We start from the raw sequence: 19,217 nt of genomic DNA, 5'->3' as shown, positions 1-19,217 counted from the left end.
AAGGTCCCCGTCCTTCTTCCCAACAAAGAAGAAGCTGGCCGCCACCGGGGAGGAGGAAGGCCGAATGAGTCCTGCTTCCAAGGACTCAGAGATGTACTGATCCATCGCCTTCTTCTCCGGAACGGTCAGACTGTAAAGGCGGCTGCCGGGAAGGGGAGCCCCTTGGCGGAGGTCGATGGCGCAGTCGTAAGGGCGATGGGGTGGAAGGGCCTGAGCCCTGGACTTACTAAAAACCTCCAAGAGGTCGTGGTACTCGGGAGGTATGGATGAGGGGTCCGGAGGCGACTCACCAGCGGGCCTCCGGGGCGGGGGACAGGACGCCGCCTGCAGACACAGGGCGTGACAGGAGGAGCTCCAGCCCTTGATGGTACCGGAGGACCAGGCGATGTGGGGCTCGTGCAGCGCGAGCCAGGGCCTACCCAGGACCACCGGGACAAGAGGGGATCGGGTGATAAGGAACTGGATTCTCTCAACGTGGTTCCCAGCGATGGTCAGCACGACTGGGCAGGTGCGTTGAGAGATGTCGGCCAGGCGGTGTTGGTCCAATGCAAAGATCTCCAAAGGCCTCACAAGGTCCTCAAGTGGAATGTTGGCTCGGGTAGCAAACTCGAAGTCGAGGAAATTCTCGTCTGCCCCAGAGTCGATGAGTGCCTCCACCGTGGCTCGTTGGTCCGCCCAGGCCAGGGTGACGCTCATCAGATGGCCAGGTGGTGCGCGGCTCTGGGAATGGGAAAAACGGCTCACCAGGATTTCCCGGGGTCTCTGCGAGCCTGGTCTTTTGGCCGGGTGGGGCAGTTGGCGATTCGGTGTCCCTCCCCTCCGCAGTAGAGGCAGAGACCGGACCTGAACCTCGCCTCACGTTCAGCCTGGCTCAGATGAGAGCGTCCCAGCTGCATGGGTTCCTCCTCGCGAACCGAACGGGAGGGTACGCTACCACCAGTCGTGTTGAGGGCAGGGCGACCAGCAGTAACGTCATGAGTACGGGGGGTCCGGGGTCCCTCAGGAGGTAACAGTCGGGTCCTCTCACGCCTTCTCTCCTGGAGGCGTCCGTCGATGCGGATGGCGAGGCTAAACAGGTCCTCGAGGGAGTCAGGCTCCTCCCGGGTAGCGAGCTGGTCCCTGACTGCGTCACTGAGCCCCCTCAAGAAGGTTAGGCGAAGTGCAGGGTCGTTCCATCCACTCTCCACCTCTGCCAGTCGAAACTCCAGGACGTAGTCAGTTACCCCGCCGCTCCCCTGTCGGAAGGTACCCAACCGGGCGCCAGGGTCCAGACCACGGGCTGGACGGTGGAACACCCTGCGGAGCTCAGCCACGAAGTCTGGATAGGAGAAACAAAAATCTGCATCCATTGCCCAGGAGGAAGTGACCCACTGGGCAGCCCGGCCTGAAAGCAAGTTTGTCATATAGGCCACTTGGGCTCCTCTAGAAGTGAATCGACTGGGTTGATGACGGAAAACCAACTCACATTGCATGATGAAAGTGGCACACTCCTCGGGATTGCCGTCGAACAGCCGTGGGACGGAGAGACGGGGTTCCCGAGGTGCGGGATCGGGAAGCGTGGGAACTGCTGGGGCTGCGGGGAATGCTCCTGAAGGAAGTGAGGGAATTAAAGCGTTAACGGTGTCGCTCAGCGTGTGAAGCTGACCGAGTATACTTGACTGTTGTCCAGCCAGAGCGGCCAGGGACCCTTGAATAGGCAGGACCTGTTCCCTGAGATCATGCACCGCAGCCGCAGCCCTCTCTAGTTGGTGACTGTGATCCTTGGTCAACTCGATCTGATTAGCTAGTGCTGTTCTGACTCTCTCTGTGTCGGCTGGGGTCGTTATTTTGGTTGGATCGTAATGTTATGGTTTGACACCGACCCCAAACGCAACGACACAAGAGAGTAGATGCAGAGTTGCCAAAAACAAGGGCTTGTTTATTTACACTAAATAAACAGCAAAAACTTGGTAGAGAACAAACAAAGACTGGGATACAAGCATAGATGAATGTTGCTGCTCTGCAGCTTCCCCCGGGATGGTTCGTCTGGGGAAGCAGATGGTGACGTCAGAGCCGCTCTGCAGACTTCTCTCGGCAGAATCTCCGAGGTGGTAAACGGGACCGAGAGGGAGAGAGGGAGCGGGTTAGCTCAGAGTACAGTGGGGAACAGAGCAGGTGACAGGAGAAGTGACTTGTCCCAAAAACAGAGTTATCCAAGTGACAGAATCTTCGGTGTATATACACACTGTGAGTAACGTCCCAAACACAAATCCGCGTGATTGAATCTTCGGTGCAAATAAACACTGTGAGCGAAGTCCCAATAATTATCCAAGTGACAATATCTTCGGTGTGAATACACACAGTGAGCGAAGTCCCAATACAATTCCAAGTGATAATGTCTTCGGTGTGAATACACACAGTGGGCGATGTTAAGGCCAAATATTATCCCAATGAACAATCCAAAAAAGCTTACACTGGGTGAGTGACAGTCTGATAAAAAAGCAGGATATCTTCAGTGTCGTTAAACACACGAAAAACGAATAGGAGCAAAGACAGTCATAAAAACTCACCCAGGCGCTGTGCATAAAGAGAGTAGGATCAAAGGGGCGAGCGCGTCGCCACGGGAAACTGGTTGTCCAAGCGGAATACTTCTTGAAATATCCTGGAGGCAAAGCACAGGGAAAAACAGCAGGCAAGGAAGGAACGGCGAATGCTAATGAAATATCAAAACGATCCAACAAAACTTGAATGGGGAAACGGGGTATATATAATCAGAGGAATGCTTAATTGACAAGCTGTGACAGCTGCGGGATGAGATTGACAAGCGTGAGGTTGGGGGAGCACCAATCAAACGGCGTCTACGGGAAGAAGCGTGTGAATAGGGGAATGCAATTGATTAACAAAAAACTAAAGGAACAGAGCGAGTAGGCTTAAAGGAACAGAGCGAGTAGGTGAGCAACGGACAAAAACCTCACAATATGAGACATACATGACATACCGATAGACAGTACTGCTACATCTATACATTTATGACATACCAGATTTGCAATTACAGTACTGTTTGTGATACAAAAAGAGTCCAGAAAGAAAAGAGTATATACATTAGACGTAGAAACTGTACATTGGATTGGGTAGGTGGGGGTGGGGGGGGACTGTACATTGGAGGTGGATGGGTGGGTGGGGGGGGGGGGGGGGGGGGGGTTGGGTAGGAGTGGGGGGGGGGGGGGGGGGTTTGTTAGGAGGGGTGGGGGACACTGTACACCTGTACAAACAAACACTGTACATTGGATTATTGACAAGACCATACTTGGACAGAGGCCCGGAGAGGCGGGCTGGAGACAGGGACAGAGAACAGGGTTAAGGCCTTGGACAGGGCGAGGGCCAGAGCTGCTTACAGGGATGAGGACAGGGTTCCGACGGCGGAGGCCTGGCACGGGGACAAGGGCCCGACGGCGGAGGCCTGGCACGGGAACAGGGGCCCGACGGCGGAGGCCTGTCACGGGGATAGGGGCCCGACGGCGGAGGCCTGTCACAGGGACAGGGGCCCGACGGCGGAGGCCTGGTACGGAGACAGGGGCCCGACAGCGGAGGCCGGGGGGAAGAGGCGCCATCCTCCCGTGGAAATAGGGAGCGATGACGCGCCGGCTTGACGTCTGGAGTGGGAACACTGGAAAACCTCCCGTAGAGAATTAGAGAGCGAAGACGGTGTCCCACTCCAGGCACGGAGATCCTCTTCCTCCTCCTCGGGTGCTGCAGACGGGCAGCGCAGAACAAAGGGGTCCCAGGGGACCGGGGCGAAGAGACGCATCCTCCCGTGGAAATAGGGAGCGATGCGCGCCGGCTTGACGTCTGGAGGGGGAACACCACTCCAGGCCTGGCACGGAGATCCTTCTCGGATGCTGCAGACGGGCAGCGCAGAACACAGGGGTCCTAGGGGACCGGGGCGAAGAGACGCATCCTCCCGTGGAAATAGGGAGCGATGCGCGCCGGCTTGACGTCTGGAGTGGGAACACTGGAAAACCTCCCGTTGAGAATTAGAGAGCGAAGACGGTGTCCCACTCCAGGCAAACGGCGACAGGTGGTGATGGCTGGCACGTCGTCTCACGCCGGAGACGCGGCAGGAGATGGTAACGTACAGGATGGTAACCGTACAGAACTTCATGAACACAGAGTGAACATAGATACAGAACGACCCGACCAGGACTGGAAGGGAGGTCCAGGTATATAAAGCCCTCTGGGGCGCTAATCACAAACTATGACAGCTGCGTGAAGGTAGAGGAACAGAATGTCCAAGGGTGGGGGCTGGTGAAGAGTAGGAGGCAGGCAAAAGTTCTCACAAGGGTGGGGGCTGGTGAAGAGTAGGAGGCAGGGAAAAATCTCGCAAGGGTGGGGGCTGGTGAGGTGAGGAGACAGGGAAGAGGTCTAGGGAACAGGCGAATCCTCACAAATATATATCTTATATAAACCAATAAGAAATACAGTGAAATACAATTGAGTGTATTATTACTAATATACAAAAATAAGCATATAAAATTGTAAATGAAAATAACTATACACTTTGAGAGCCAGTCCGTGTTTTCCTTTTTACCCCCTTGAATGCCCAAATCCATTCCAATGTTAACGTTAATATCGCCTAATCTAGTGTGTCTAATCTGCCCGTCGCTTATCAAAGACTCATTTTCCAGTCAACATTGTCAAAGCATATTGTTTTTTTATCGATAATCGATAGTATATGTGTGCGCACGCACGCTCTTATTTCCTGATGGCTTTTACAGTCAAAACAGCCATATCACATATAGGGGAAACGCTTATATATCCGTGAAAACGAGTCTGGTTATCCTAAGACTGATAACATAGATTCCTTACCTGAGATCAGATGGTATCCAAATGGATTATTCCAATTGATTGATTGATTGATTGAAAACTTTATTAACAGATTGCAGAATGGGTACCAGTACAGTACAGCTCAATACATACAATTGTTAAGGGGATGCAGACCAGAGAAAGACTTTCGTCTTGTTTACATCAGGGTCCCCCATTTTCAATTCATCGTAACATATGAGACATACATGACATACCGATAGACAGTACTGCTACATCTATACATTTATGACATACCAGATTTGCAATTACAGTACTGTTTGTGATACAAAAAGAGTCCAGAAAGAAAAGAGTATATACATTAGACGTAGAAACTGTACATTGGATTGGGTAGGTGGGGGTGGGGGGGGACTGTACATTGGAGGTGGATGGGTGGGTGGGGGGGGGGGGGGGGGGGGTTGGGTAGGAGGGGTGGGTGGGGGACACTGTACACCTGTACAAACAAACACTGTACATTGGATTATTGACAAGACCATACTTGGTAATTTACTGTACATTGGAGGGGGTTGTGTTCGGACATTTACAGGGGCCAGTTTCGAGTTGCAGTCTCCCTTAGGTGTTTTTTGAGAGTGTTTTTGAAAGTGGGTAGTGATTCACATTCCTTTACAGCTTTGGGTAGGGCGTTCCACATTGATGTGGCATAATTGCGAAACGTGTTTAGTCCCTTGTTTGAGCCGAATCTGGGTTTAACATGATTTGTGGAGCTCCCTCTGGTGTTGTGATCGTGGTATTCACTGACCTTTGGGAAGTATTTTGTCATGTACATGGGTACCTTGGTCGTGTAGTGTATCTTGTAGACCAGGCCCATTGCAAGTTGCTGTACTCTGTCGTCTACTCTAAGCCATCCTAGGTTGTCAAAGTGGGCAGGGGTGAGGTGGGTTCTAGGAGTAAGGTCAAGCAGTAGTCTGACCAGTTTGTTTTGAGATGTTTGTAATTTTGCTTTTAGCGCCTTTGAGGTGCTTTGGTACCATGAGGTGCAAGCATAGTCGTAGTACCCTTGAATGAGTGCTCCTGCTAGAGTCTTCACGGTATTCTTGTTTACCAGTGAGGAGATCCGGTACAAGAATCTAGTTCGTTGGTTGACTTTTTTTATTACATTGGATGCCATTTTGTCACAGGAAAGATTTGCCTCTAGGATGGAACCCAGGTAGGTAATATCTTCTTTCCTTGTGACAATATTGTCACCCACTGTAACTGAGAAGCCGTCGGTCTTGCTGAGTTTGTTATTTGAACCGAAGAGAATGGACTCTGTTTTGCCCATGTGTAATGATAGTTTGTTATCAGCGAGCCATATGCAGATTTTGCCTAGTTCTGAGGTGAGGGTTTTTTCAACCTGTAACTTGTTCTTGTCAGAGACCAGCAGGGCTGAGTCGTCCGCAAACAGGAACAAGTTGCAGTCACAAGCTGACGACATGTCATTTGCATAAATTAGGAACAGTACCGGACCTAGTATGCTTCCTTGTGGAACACCACAGCTTACTGTGAGGGGGGGGGATAGGGTACCGTTTACCTCCACCATCTGCTCTCTCCCCTCCAGGTAGGATTGCATCCAGCTCACTGATAGACTATCAAAACCAATTGCTTTTAGCTTGTCAATCAGAATGGTGTGATTGACAGTGTCGAAGGCCTTTTGTAGGTCCAGCATGACCATGCCGCAGTATTTGCCTGCGTCCACCTCTTGTTTGATGTGGTCGTTTAAATAGAGAAGGCATGTGTCAGTGGAGTGGGATGTTCTGAAGCCAGATTGGAATTCGTAGATTAGATTTTTTTCCACAAGGTATTTTTCGACCTGTTCGTATACAATTTTTTCCATGACTTTCGAGATGGAGGTAAGGATAGAAACAGGGCGGTAGTTGCCTGGGTCTAATTTACTGCCTTTTTTTGTGCAGAGGGGTCACTCTCGCAATTTTGAAGTCCTTGGGGACGTGTCCCTGTTTTATGGAGAGGTCTATTATGTGTGTGATGACTGGGGTGATGGCGGCTGCTGAGTCTCTGAGGAATTTGGAGGGGATGTTGTCATGGCCAGTGGCCTTGTTGGGTTGGAGGGCGCTCAGTTTTTTGAGTACCTCATCTGTTGTTACCATTTCCAGTTTGAATTCGTCTTTGTGGACCCCTAGGTTCTTGTAGTATGCTACTATGTGTTCTACCCCATAATGCCCTGAGTGGGAGGGTAGTTTGTTTACCAGTGTTGTGGCTATGTTTGTGAAGAAACTATTTAAGTAATTGGCTACTGTACATCCAGCTTTTCTGTGATGAGCGTGTTGTCTGTCTTTATGTTTGAGAATCTGGTTTTAAGTTTTTTACTGCAGCCTAGTTGGTTATTGAGTAATTTCCAAAGTTCACGTGGTTTGTTTTTGTTTTCCTCGGTTTTGTCATTGATGATTTTTTTTTTTGCTGTTTTGATCATGGAGTTTACATCATTTCTTAGTCTGTTTCTTTCCAGTTTGAGTTCAGTCACGTGGGCTTGGAGTTCACTGCTCGTGCTTATGGTAAGCTTTGACTGACTTTTACGAAACTCTGAGCATTTTTTGTCTCTGGTTTTCATAGCGGTCACCATTCGAAAAAATCGATCATTGTATTGATCAACCGTGTATGTAGAACACATAATCCCCGCTGCTATTCAGTCTCCGGAGTGATGCCGGTCGATGCCGGCTGCGTGAGTGAGACGTAAAATGTGGAGTCAGAAATCCTTTCTCCCATTCACTTTCATTGAGTCCAATCCAAAAGGGTGATTTACCATCTGGGAGACGATAGGGGGCGCTTTTTTCACATCTGAGTGCCTGAGGTGACTGGATCTCCAACGGTAGGCTCGCTTGATGCAATATGATTTCAGATCGCTAATAAAAAAAAACGAATAAAACGAATATTCTCGTGAGTGGGCATTCAACCCGGGGGGTAATATCACGAGAAAACTCGTGGGTGGCATTCAAAGTGTTAACCAACTGTTAACCATAGCTGCAGTTACACCACATGTGGAGAAAAGGGGCAGGACACTGTGTGCATCATTTCACATTAGGATGTTGAATATGACATACAGCTTTGTTAGGCACTAGCCCAGGGGTTCATATAATTTAAATGGGGTCACTAGTCTCCCCTTGGCTAATGCGAGTTTGTGTTCCCCGTTTGTTCCCTGTTTTTCATTCATTCGTTGTATAAAAGAAAACAATCTAAGTTTATCTAATCTTTAAACAGATAGCAGGTAAACATAATGCATTAAAGATGTCAACTTGGATTGTTTTCTTGCTTACAATCTTCCATACCCCCCATACCCTCTGGGGATCAGGGGGGAAGGCGTTAGAACTCACCTAGGGCATCAAGTATATCAGGGCCGGCCCTATGATCAGATGTGCTGAAAGGCTCAAACATTTCAACGAAGTTATCAAGAAAATCAGAGTGACAGAGAAGGAAAGATTTCTTTGATGACCTGCGTCCCCCACAAATTAATTTACAAGAAAGGGGTCCGTCTTGAATGTCAGGGGTCAAAGTGGGGTCACAAGCCCAAAAAGGTTGGGAACCACTGTAACTAACCAGTGGTGTAGGGGTAGTTAAACCAGGGATAGTTAAACTAGGGGTAGTTCAAGTGGTGGGTATAATTATACTTTAACCCCATCATCCAAAAAATACCACTGTTTTGGTGTCGAAAATAATCTTTAGAATTAGTTTGATCTTTTAGTCTCTAGGTGGCAGTCTTGTACAAGGAACACAGTGAACACCTCGTTCTATGTTTTGGCAGAGGCCACAGTGTGAAGCTGTCACTGCTTTTTAAAAGTGAGCGTTATGATATCATAGAGGTACATTTCAGTCACACAGTTTTTTGCTTTGTATCATGTCATCTTCTGTGTGACACAGAAGATGACATGATACAAAGCAGCAAAGCAAAAACATGAATGATAATAAAGCTCAACTAAGCAAACCAAAATAAGACATATTCATGCATTGGAATACTTGAGATTTGTTGATTGCATTACAATTATACTGTTTATACATCATATTTGTATTAGAAAAAGGTGATTAAGTTGATTAAGCAGGCTACTCTCATCCTTCCCTCTGTTATTCTCAGTTGGACCTGCCGTTGGAAAGCAAAGCTACATTCGATTATATTCGATTAAAATGTATTGTTATCATACAGCAAGTGCAGTACAACAAAAATACTTTTGGCATCCAACCAGAGTGCAAATGTAACAGTAAATTGCAATAGTAATATACAACGTACAGGTGATTAAACTGGGTATAAAATATATAGATTAGTACTACTGGGTAATAGTACATAAAGGTTAACTTGTAGGCCAAACCCTGGGTTACACTGAGCATATTAAAGACTCTTATTCAGATCATGTTGCCTCTCTGACAAATATAATAAATAATGAATTTAGATTTGGCAAAGCTAACAGGTATTGTCTAACTATTTCATGTCAAGGACCCCAACATTGATATCATGCCCCCCCCCCCTCCCACTCACTTCATAGGATTTTGTCCCAGTGACGCCTATCTGAGCAGATTTAGTCTAAATGTAATTGATTCCAGAATCTCGTTCATGCTGCATATGGGGACATAGTGTGAACAATGAAACATCAGAAGTCAGTCTTATACTTTTATACATTCTTCTCGTTATAACTTCTAATGAACAATACAGACCCTCATCTGCACCTTTGTTCATGCAGTTTTTTCTTCTCATATCTTTATATTCAGGGTTAATTATATAGTGTACACAGTTTATTTTTTCGCATACATTTATATTCAGATATATTTATATTTATGTCTTTCTACTATTACCCTGTCCATACCTGTACCTCCACTCCCCCATGCTGTTAGGACGCCCGCATTTCCCCAAGGGGATCAATACTGGATTATCTTATCTTATCTTAAACATTCGTGCAATGTAACTAGGACCTGTGGGGGCCCCCGGACCCCACGTTGAGAACCACCGGTGTGGGGCGGCCTTGGGAACATGCGAGCGCTGGAGGCAGTGCCCCGCTTCCTTTAAAGGAACACGCCAACTTTTTGGGAAATTAGCTTATTTGCCATCTACCCTGGAGTTAGACAAGCAGATACATAGCCTTTTCTTCTCTGTGCATGAATTAGGCTTAGGGAACAGCCGCACCATTAGCCTAGCTTAGCGTTATTCTCTTGAAGTAGGTGTGCCAGTGTAGCCTAGTCCCAACAGTCACGAAATACAAATACAACTCCAAAACTTTCCTGTAAACATGTTGTGACCTGTGTATTTACCATGTGGGAAAAAGAAAAGAAAAAAAGAATTAGACATTTTCTGAACTATTTTTTGCCGAACCACTGCTGCCTGGGCGCAGTGATTTCATCACCTCAAAAGCCCTGTTGATTTTTGAAAAATGGGTAGATGGCAAATAAGCAAATTTCTAATTTCCCAAAAAGTTGACGTGTTCCTTTAAAAGCCCCGCTGGGTAACCTCTGCCTTTTGAGGACAGTCTTCCTGCGTGTTACCCAGCATGAGTGACCATAGATATCTATAGAACACTAGATAGCTTAAGGCGGAGTCACCAGCGTCACTGAACCGCCGCCATCTTGGGAGGGTCAGCCTTGAGTGAGAGTGAGTGAGCTGCACAGACAAAAATACTCATAACTCGCTGAAATATTGACGGATTTACAAACGGGTTGGTTTGCTATAAACATCAAAGATGTAGTTATGATACTGCATACTTATAATATTTTTTTTAAAGATGTTTTTTTTTACAAACCGCTTGAATCATAGCCACGTTAATAATGCTTGTAATAAACCAAACCGTTTGTAAATCCGTCAATATTTTTCAGCGAGTTATGAGTACTTTTGTCTGTGCAGCTCACTCACTCTCACTCAAGGCTGACCCTCACAAGATGGCGGCGGTTCAGTGACGTCGCTCTCCATTGGCCGGCAGCGCGGGCAAGCTATCTAGTGTTCTATATATATCTATGTGAGTGACACCCCATCCCCTTTGGCCCAGTGCACCCTGGGATCCCCTTTCAGTCGGTGGGAGCGGTGGGCCGATGTCCAGTTTACGCCCGAAGCTTGGGTTGCAGCGGGAAGTTGGGTCGGCGTGTTGACAGAATGACTGAGGTGGTCCCTGCTGCGCGAGCGTGGAAGGGAAGCCCTGATGTATCAAACCGAGGCTTGTATTAGAGCCCCCATTGGTTACCTTAAGTCAAGCTTGTGACAACAGTTGTTGCTGGTCGTCTCCTATATATGTGACGCTATTACGTTTGTGGGTTTTGAATTCAAACGTGAGCCTCGGTGTAAAACCTGGAGCGTTAAGGACGAAATATGTGGAATACTGAGAAGGATGTAGGGAGCTGGAGAACTAACGGCTGCAGAACTCGAGAACTATTAGGACTGCACAGACTACAACGTATGACGCGTCTATACTTTCCGTAGCCGCATTTCTGCAGACCCCTCTCTGATTGGTTGAGCCCATTTCTGCAGACCCCTCTCTGATTGGTTGAGCGAAGCCCCTCTCTGATTGGTTTAGCTCGTCACGCGGCAAAAGGCGAGCGTAATGTTATCATATCAAGAAGATAAAAAGAAATTTACTACCAGATTCGCGTATAACGTTATTTCGCGTGACAACACAGCTGTCAGAAACTGTACATTGTAACGTTATATAACATAACGTTATATGTTATTTCGCGTTTTATTCATAACGTTATGCATATTGTAATGTTATATAACATAACGTTATGTTATTTCGCGTTCATCTCATGCACCTTGTTGTGTATCCTGTTTATTTTTCCTCATTATTATATTCAGAGTTAATTATATTGTTTACACTGTCTTTCTTCTATTATAACCCTGCCCATTTGATGTTCCCAAACATTTTGGGAACATCATATTCAGAAAGTATCACAGAGACTTCTATTGATCAAGGAATTAGTTATTATTAGTAAGACACAACATTTCAATCAAACATATAATAACATGTGTTTCATCATACGAACTGACCCAGTTAATGCCTTAAAGGTCCCATGCATTATAAATGTCATTTTTCAGTCTCTAGCATTGTATTATAGTAATAGGAGTTCGTATCAATGTGTTTTAGGGTCTAAATACCATATTGGCGAATTGCTCCGTTTCAGCCCAACCCCTCTGTGCCTCTAGTAAATCGGGTCATTTTGATTTGAAGTCCCTGAGCACGTCACTGGGCGCTGTGGATAGACACAGTGATGCGATTGGCTCTGTGGTTGGAGCTAATGCCTGCCCCCATTCTACCTAGACTAGACAGCGAGTGGGGCTGCGGGGCCGAGAGGAAGAGAGAGCCGAGAGGGAGCCGAGAGAAAGGAAGAGAGAGGGAGGGAGGGAGAGAGAGGGGGCACTTGGGGGGGGGGACCTGCCGCACGGAGGTCCGCGCGACACACACCTCCGAACGGGAGAGTGATAGAAAGAAAAAAAGGAAGAGAGAGGGAGGGAGGGAGAGAGAGGGGGCACTTGGGGGGGGGGGGGGGGGGGGGGGACCTGCCGCACGGAGGTCCGCGCGACACACACCTCCGAACGGGAGAGTGATAGAAAGAAAAAAAGGAAGAGAGAGGGAGGGAGGGAGAGAGAGGGGGCACTTGGGGGGGGGGGGGGGACCTGCCGCACGGAGGTCCGCGCGACACACACCTCCGAACGGGAGAGTGATAGAAAGAAAAAAGGAAGAGAGAGGGAGGGGCTTCTCTCTCTCTCTCTCTCTCTCTCTCTCTCTCTCTCTCTCTCTCTCTCTCTCTCTCTCTCTCTCATGGTATAAATGATTATTTGTGTAAATAAGGTTATACGCCGACCATTAAGAAAATACATGTTAGTTTAGGAATAAGGGGCAGGTAACTATATAACTATAAGATTTATTCTTCTTCCTGCTCCTTTTGTCCATGGAATGACTATTTATGATTTTTTAATGAAGAAACTATGATTGTATTATTCCATGTGGCAAATAAAAACTCTGAACTGAACTGAACTCTCTCTCTCTTCCCCCCCCTCCCTCCCTCCCTCTACCAGTGCAGACTGTGGTCTGACTGTCACTCAAAGTGCTTATGGGCGGAGCCAGGCCATAACAGCCTGATTTCTCGAGGCTGAAAAATGATGGTTTCGAGTACTTGATTAGAAATATAAAACAATGCATTTTTTTGAAAAAAAAATTACTAATGTCTTCAATAGACTAACAGGAATTGTGTAAAGTTGCCCAAATAGTGCTAGGAATAGCAGTGCATAGCCCCTTTAACTAGACAGTTATAATGTAACATTTAGATTAACACAGTTAATGCCTAACTAGACATTTAGAAGAAAGCAGGAAGCCGGACCAGCACTCTCAGATTCAAAGTTTTAATTGCAGCCTGGAACATACATGTTTCGGAACCAATGTGTAACTAGACAGTTACAATATAACATTTATATTAATTAACCCAGTTAATGCCTTAAGAGAAAGAGTCTGGTGGTCAATGTCACTTCGGATTGCTACAGACTTTACTCCTGTTGGGAAACTATAGCGATGGTCTGTGCTCACCACACGAGCCGGCGTCTACCCCCGAGCTTCATTTTACCAATCAGAGAGGGGCTTCGCTCAACCAATCAGAGAGGGGTCTGCAGAAATGGGCTCAACCAATCAGAGAGGGGTCTGCAGAAATGCGGCTACGGAAAGTATAGACGCACGTATGACGTATATCATGCCATTTAGGGTACCTTGTGTATACTGCACCTTGTGCATACTGTTTACTTTTACTCTTACTCATAGTATATATTCAGATTCTCATATTTTTATATTCAGAGTTCATTTCATTGTTTACATTTGTTTATTTTTTCTCATATTCAAATAACATTTTATTGCTTATATTTATGTCTTTCTACTATTACCCTGTCCATACCTGTACCTTCCCTCTCCCATGCTGCTATGACGCCCGCATTTAAAGCAAAGTGGTGGGTTTTTTAAATGGGTTTTGAATGCCTTTCAATTCAAGAACAGGAAATCTAAGGACCAACGTTACATGTTTTTTTGTTGTTGTTTTTTTACATTTCACAAAATGTCCACGTTAAATCTGTATCCTGTTTACAGTATATAAATGGTAAATGGTACATGGCTGCATTTTTATAGCGCTTTTATCCAAAGCGCTTTACAATTTGTTCCTCACATTTTACCCATTCACTCACACATTCACACACCGGAGGCAACCATGCAAAGTGCCAACCTGCTCATCGGGAGCAGTTAGGGGTTAAGTGTCTTTGCTCAAGGACACCTCAACATGCTGCACGGGAGGAGCGGGAATCAAACCGGGTACCTCTGGTTTAACAAACGACTGCTCTACCTCCGGAGCCACTGTTGCCCCCACTGTATGTATATGTGCAGGACCCCCCCTCCCTACCTGCGTCCCCTCTGTATGTATATGTGCAGGACCCCCCCTCCCTACCTGCGTCCCCTCTGTATGTATATGTGCAGGACCCCCCCTCCCTACCAGCGCCCCCTCTGTATGTATATGTGCAGGACCCCCCCTCCCTACCTGCACCCCCTCTGTATGTATATGTGCAGGACCCCCCCTCCCTACCTGCGCCCCCTACTATATGTATATGTGCAGGACCCCCCCTCCCTACCTGCACCCCCCTCTGTATGTATATGTGCAGGACCCCCCCTCCCTACCTGCACCCCCTCTGTATGTATATGTGCAGGACCCCCCCTCCCTACCTGCGCCCCCTACTGTATGTATATGTGCAGGACCCCCCCTCCCTACCTGCACCCCCCTCTGTATGTATATGTGCAGGACCCCCCCTCCCTACCTGCACCCCCTCTGTATGTATATGTGCAGGACCCCCCCTCCCTACCTGCACCCCCTACTGTATGTATATGTGCAGGACCCCCCCTCCCTACCTGCACCCCCCTCTGTATGTATATGTGCAGGATCCCCCCTCCCTACCTGCGCCCCCCTCTGTATGTATATGTGCAGGACCCCCCCTCCCTACCAGCGCCCCCTCTGTATGTATATGTGCAGGACCCCCCCTCCCTACCTGCACCCCCTCTGTATGTATATGTGCAGGACCCCCCCTCCCTACCTGCACCCCCACTGTATGTATATGTGCAGGACCCCCCCTCCCTACCTGCACCCCCCTCTGTATGTATATGTGCAGGACCCCCCCTCCCTACCTGCACCCCCTCTGTATGTATATGTGCAGGACCCCCCTTCCCTACCTGCACCCCCCTCTGTATGTATATGTGCAGGACCCCCCCTCCCTACCTGCACCCCCTCTGTATGTATATGTGCAGGACCCCCCCCTCCCTACCTGCGTCCCCTCTGTATGTATATGTGCAGGACCCCCCCTCCCTACCAGCGCCCCCTCTGTATGTATATGTGCAGGACCCCCCCTCCCTACCTGCGCCCCCCACTGTATGTATATGTGCAGGACCCCCCCTCCCTACCTGCACCCCCACTGTATGTATACGTGCAGGACCCCCCCTCCCTACCTGCGCCCCCACTGTATGTATATGTGCAGGACCCCCCCTCCCTACCTGCGCCCCCTACTGTATGTATATGTGCAGGACCCCCCCTCCCTACCTGCACCCCCTACTGTATGTATATGTGCAGGACCCCCCCTCCCTACCTGCGCCCCCTACTGTATGTATATGTGCAGGACCCCCCCTCCCTACCTGCGCCCCCTCTTTATGTATATGTGCAGGACCCCCCTCCCTACCTGCGCCCCCTCTTTATGTATATGTGCAGGACCCCCCCTCCCTACCTGCGCCCCCACTGTATGTATATGTGCAGGACCCCCCCTCCCTACCTGCACCCCCCTCTGTATGTATATGTGCAGGACCCCCCCTCCCTACCTGCACCCCCTACTGTATGTATATGTGCAGGACCCCCCCTCCCTACCTGCGCCCCCTACTGTATGTATATGTGCAGGACCCCCCCTCCCTACCTGCACCCCCTCTGTATGTATATGTGCAGGACCCCCCCTCCCTACCTGCACCCCCTCTGTATGTATATGTGCAGGACCCCCCCTCCCTACCTGCACCCCCTCTGTATGTATATGTGCAGGACCCCCCCTCCCTACCTGCCCCCCTCTGTATGTATACGTGCAGGACCCCCCTCCCTACCTGCACCCCCTCTGTATGTATATGTGCAGGACCCCCCTCCCTACCTGCGCCCCCTCTGTATGTATATGTGCAGGACCCCCCCTCCCTACCAGCGCCCCCTCTGTATGTATATGTGCAGGACCCCCCTCCCTACCTGCACCCCCCTCTGTATGTATATGTGCAGGACCCCCCTCCCTACCTGCACCCCCTCTGTATGTATATGTGCAGGACCCCCCTCCCTACCTGCACCCCCTCTGTATGTATATGTGCAGGACCCCCCCTCCCTACCTGCACCCCCACTGTATGTATACGTGCAGGACCCCCCCTCCCTACCTGCGCCCCCACTGTATGTATATGTGCAGGACCCCCCCTCCCTACCTGCGCCCCCACTGTATGTATATGTGCAGGACCCCCCTCCCTACCTGCGCCCCCTCTGTATGTATACGTGCAGGACCCCCCCTCCCTACCTGCACCCCCCTCTGTATGTATATGTGCAGGACCCCCCCTCCCTACCAGCGCCCCCCTCTGTATGTATACGTGCAGGACCCCCCCTCCCTACCTGCACCCCCCTCTGTATGTATATGTGCAGGACCCCCCCTCCCTACCAGCGCCCCCCTCTGTATGTATATGTGCAGGACCCCCCCTCCCTACCTGCACCCCCCTCTGTATGTATATGTGCAGGACCCCCCTCCCTACCTGCGCCCCCCTCTGTATGTATATGTGCAGGACCCCCCCTCCCTACCTGCGCCCCCCTCTGTATGTATATGTGCAGGACCCCCCTCCCTACCAGCGCCCCCTCTGTATGTATATGTGCAGGACCCCCCCTCCCTACCTGCACCCCCTCTGTATGTATATGTGCAGGACCCCCCTCCCTACCTGCACCCCCCTCTGTATGTATATGTGCAGGACCCCCCTCCCTACCTGCACCCCCCTCTGTATGTATATGTGCAGGACCCCCCCTCCCTACCTGCGCCCCCTACTCTATGTATATGTGCAGGGCCCCCCTCCCTACCTGCGTCCCCTCTGTATGTATATGTGCAGGACCCCCCCTCCCTACCTGCGCCCCCTCTGTATGTATATGTGCAGGACCCCCCCTCCCTACCAGCGCCCCCTCTGTATGTATATGTGCAGGACCCCCCTCCCTACCTGCACCCCCTCTGTATGTATATGTGCAGGACCCCCCCTCCCTACCTGCGCCCCCTCTGTATGTATATGTGCAGGACCCCCCTCCCTACCTGCACCCCCTCTGTATGTATATGTGCAGGACCCCCCTCCCTACCTGCACCCCCTCTTTATGTATATGTGCAGGACCCCCCTGCCTACCTGCACCCCCACTGTATGTATATGTGCAGGACCCCCCTGCCTACCTGCACCCCCACTGTATGTATATGTGCCGGATCCCCCCTCCCTACCTGCACCCCCTCTGTATGTATATGTGCAGGACCCCCCCTCCCTACCTGTGCCCCCCACTGTATGTATATGTGCAGGACCCCCCTGCCTACCTGCCCAGCCACTCGGACACGATGCCCACGCAGGAGGAGGACAGCATGCCCCCGATGGAGAAGATGGCCACGGACAGCGACCAGAGGGAGGTCAGGGTCCCGGCAGGGATGAACTCTCCATACCGGTGGAACCACGTGGCGTTGTATTCCTGCTCGATGATCTACGCGCCGGGAACAAGACCGGGGGGAGGGGTGAATGAATGAATGAAAGATTTTTTTTTCGAACAAGTATAAAAACTAAAATATATCTGTTCATTTGACATATCCTAAAGATAATAAAAAAAGACAACAAAAAGAGAAACAGATAAACAAATCATAGTTTACCCTGTTCGAAAAAGGAGTAGGAAGAAGTATACACTTTTTAAAATTCCTACCCCTTTTTAACTATTCATCACAAATTATATAATTTTATTATATTGTTAATTATATGTATTAACGCTGTATCTCTATACAATCCAATACATTTATATATGAATACATTTATATAAATATACATATAAATATATAATATATAATATACTAAATAAATACCATATAATATAAATCATTTCTTCTATTTTCTATTTACATCTTACACATACTCCCAATCAACACACTTCCTCTTCCAGAAACCCATTTAAGAAAGATTTTTTGTACATCTATTTAAACTGATTTATGTTTGTACTCTGTTTTAGCTCTAACTCCAGACTGTTCCACAAGTCAAACGTTAGACCCCCGTATGGAAAGGACGTCCACAGATCATACAAAATTCTTATATGGTCTAAATATACTTAGGATTCCTACAAGGAATTTAGAGAATGTGCAATATGTGGATAAGCGGCCAGTCATCTAATATATAATAGTATTAAATATTCAAATGTATAGTATTCAAATGTAAAGTGTTCAAATGTATTTCATTGATGCAATCATCAACTTATTGTAGTTTGTACTGTACTTGAGCTGTATAATGACAATACATTTGAATCTAGTCTAATCTAAAAAAACAAACATAGATGGAGTAGGTGGGGGGGGGGGGGGGGGGGGGGGGCAGGAGTGTTGTAGATGTTTATGTTACATTTTCTATTAATTTCTTATAATGTTTGTGAATAGAAAAATTAGAACAAACTGATTTTTATTAAATAAATTATAATAAATAAATAAACTATTGTGTTATAAATTTCTGGAGGTAGAAATGTGTTTCTTGTTAAACCTTCTGAAGGCAGAAAATATACTTTCCTTTCGCTGTATAAATAAAGTTGAACAGGTAGCCTCACTGAGAGAATAGACCCCTGGGCCCTATTCCCCGTACCTGGTTCAACTAAGTCGATCAAGAGTCCCATTATCCAGATTCAATTAACCCGATGTTTGAAGCCGGGATTTTCCTGTTCCTTGAAGGTGGATTCAGTCTCGTTAACTCGAACCAGACTTGAGACCCAGGATAAGTGCGCGCGGCCGCTTCAGTTGAAAAGCCAGCACGTATCGATAGCAGAGATCCTGATTTTCTAACGGCATTGATTGATTAATTGATTTAAAACTTTATTAACAGATTGCAGTACGGCTCAATAGCCTCGCCGACAAGTTAAATGCGTTTAAGTCCCTCATTACCCCAATCAATCAGATTATATTTCTTTAAACTTGCCTGCTGGCAGTAGGTTTATGGATTGAATAATCAAATGAGATCTTGCTAGCGAAAATAATTAGTTAAACTGTTATACAGAATAAGGATACGGCTCTCTTACCCATTGATTGATGTATGGTGGATCTTTTACTTATCTGCACTGTGGTGTGACCGTTTGTGCTTTTGACTTTCACGCAGACGGCCCGGGTTCGAATCCCACTT

The 19,217-nt window shown here is 48.3% G+C and overlaps 1 protein-coding gene across 1 annotated transcript in view; it reads right to left on the bottom strand.

Annotated features, from left to right (window-relative positions):
* LOC311226720 (solute carrier family 2, facilitated glucose transporter member 4-like) overlaps positions 1-17,549 on the bottom strand; it is a gene marked incomplete at its 3' end in the record, with an annotated part of 53,353 nt that extends 35,804 nt beyond the window's left edge. Inside the window, exon 1 of the mRNA XM_084312132.1 lies at positions 17,399-17,549. Within this exon, the coding sequence (XP_084168258.1) occupies positions 17,399-17,445 (47 nt within the window). The 5' untranslated portion in view covers positions 17,446-17,549. The remainder of the gene's footprint in view (positions 1-17,398) is intronic.
* Positions 17,550-19,217: the final 1,668 nt, after the last annotated feature.

The sequence above is a fragment of the Notolepis coatsorum genome (assembly GCF_963971535.1).
Source record: "Notolepis coatsorum genome assembly, chromosome: 4".
In the NCBI taxonomy this organism is placed as follows: Eukaryota; Metazoa; Chordata; class Actinopteri; order Aulopiformes; family Paralepididae; genus Notolepis; species Notolepis coatsorum.
Note: the sequence above shows the minus strand (reverse complement) of the source record. Positions and strands in the feature narration are given on the sequence as shown.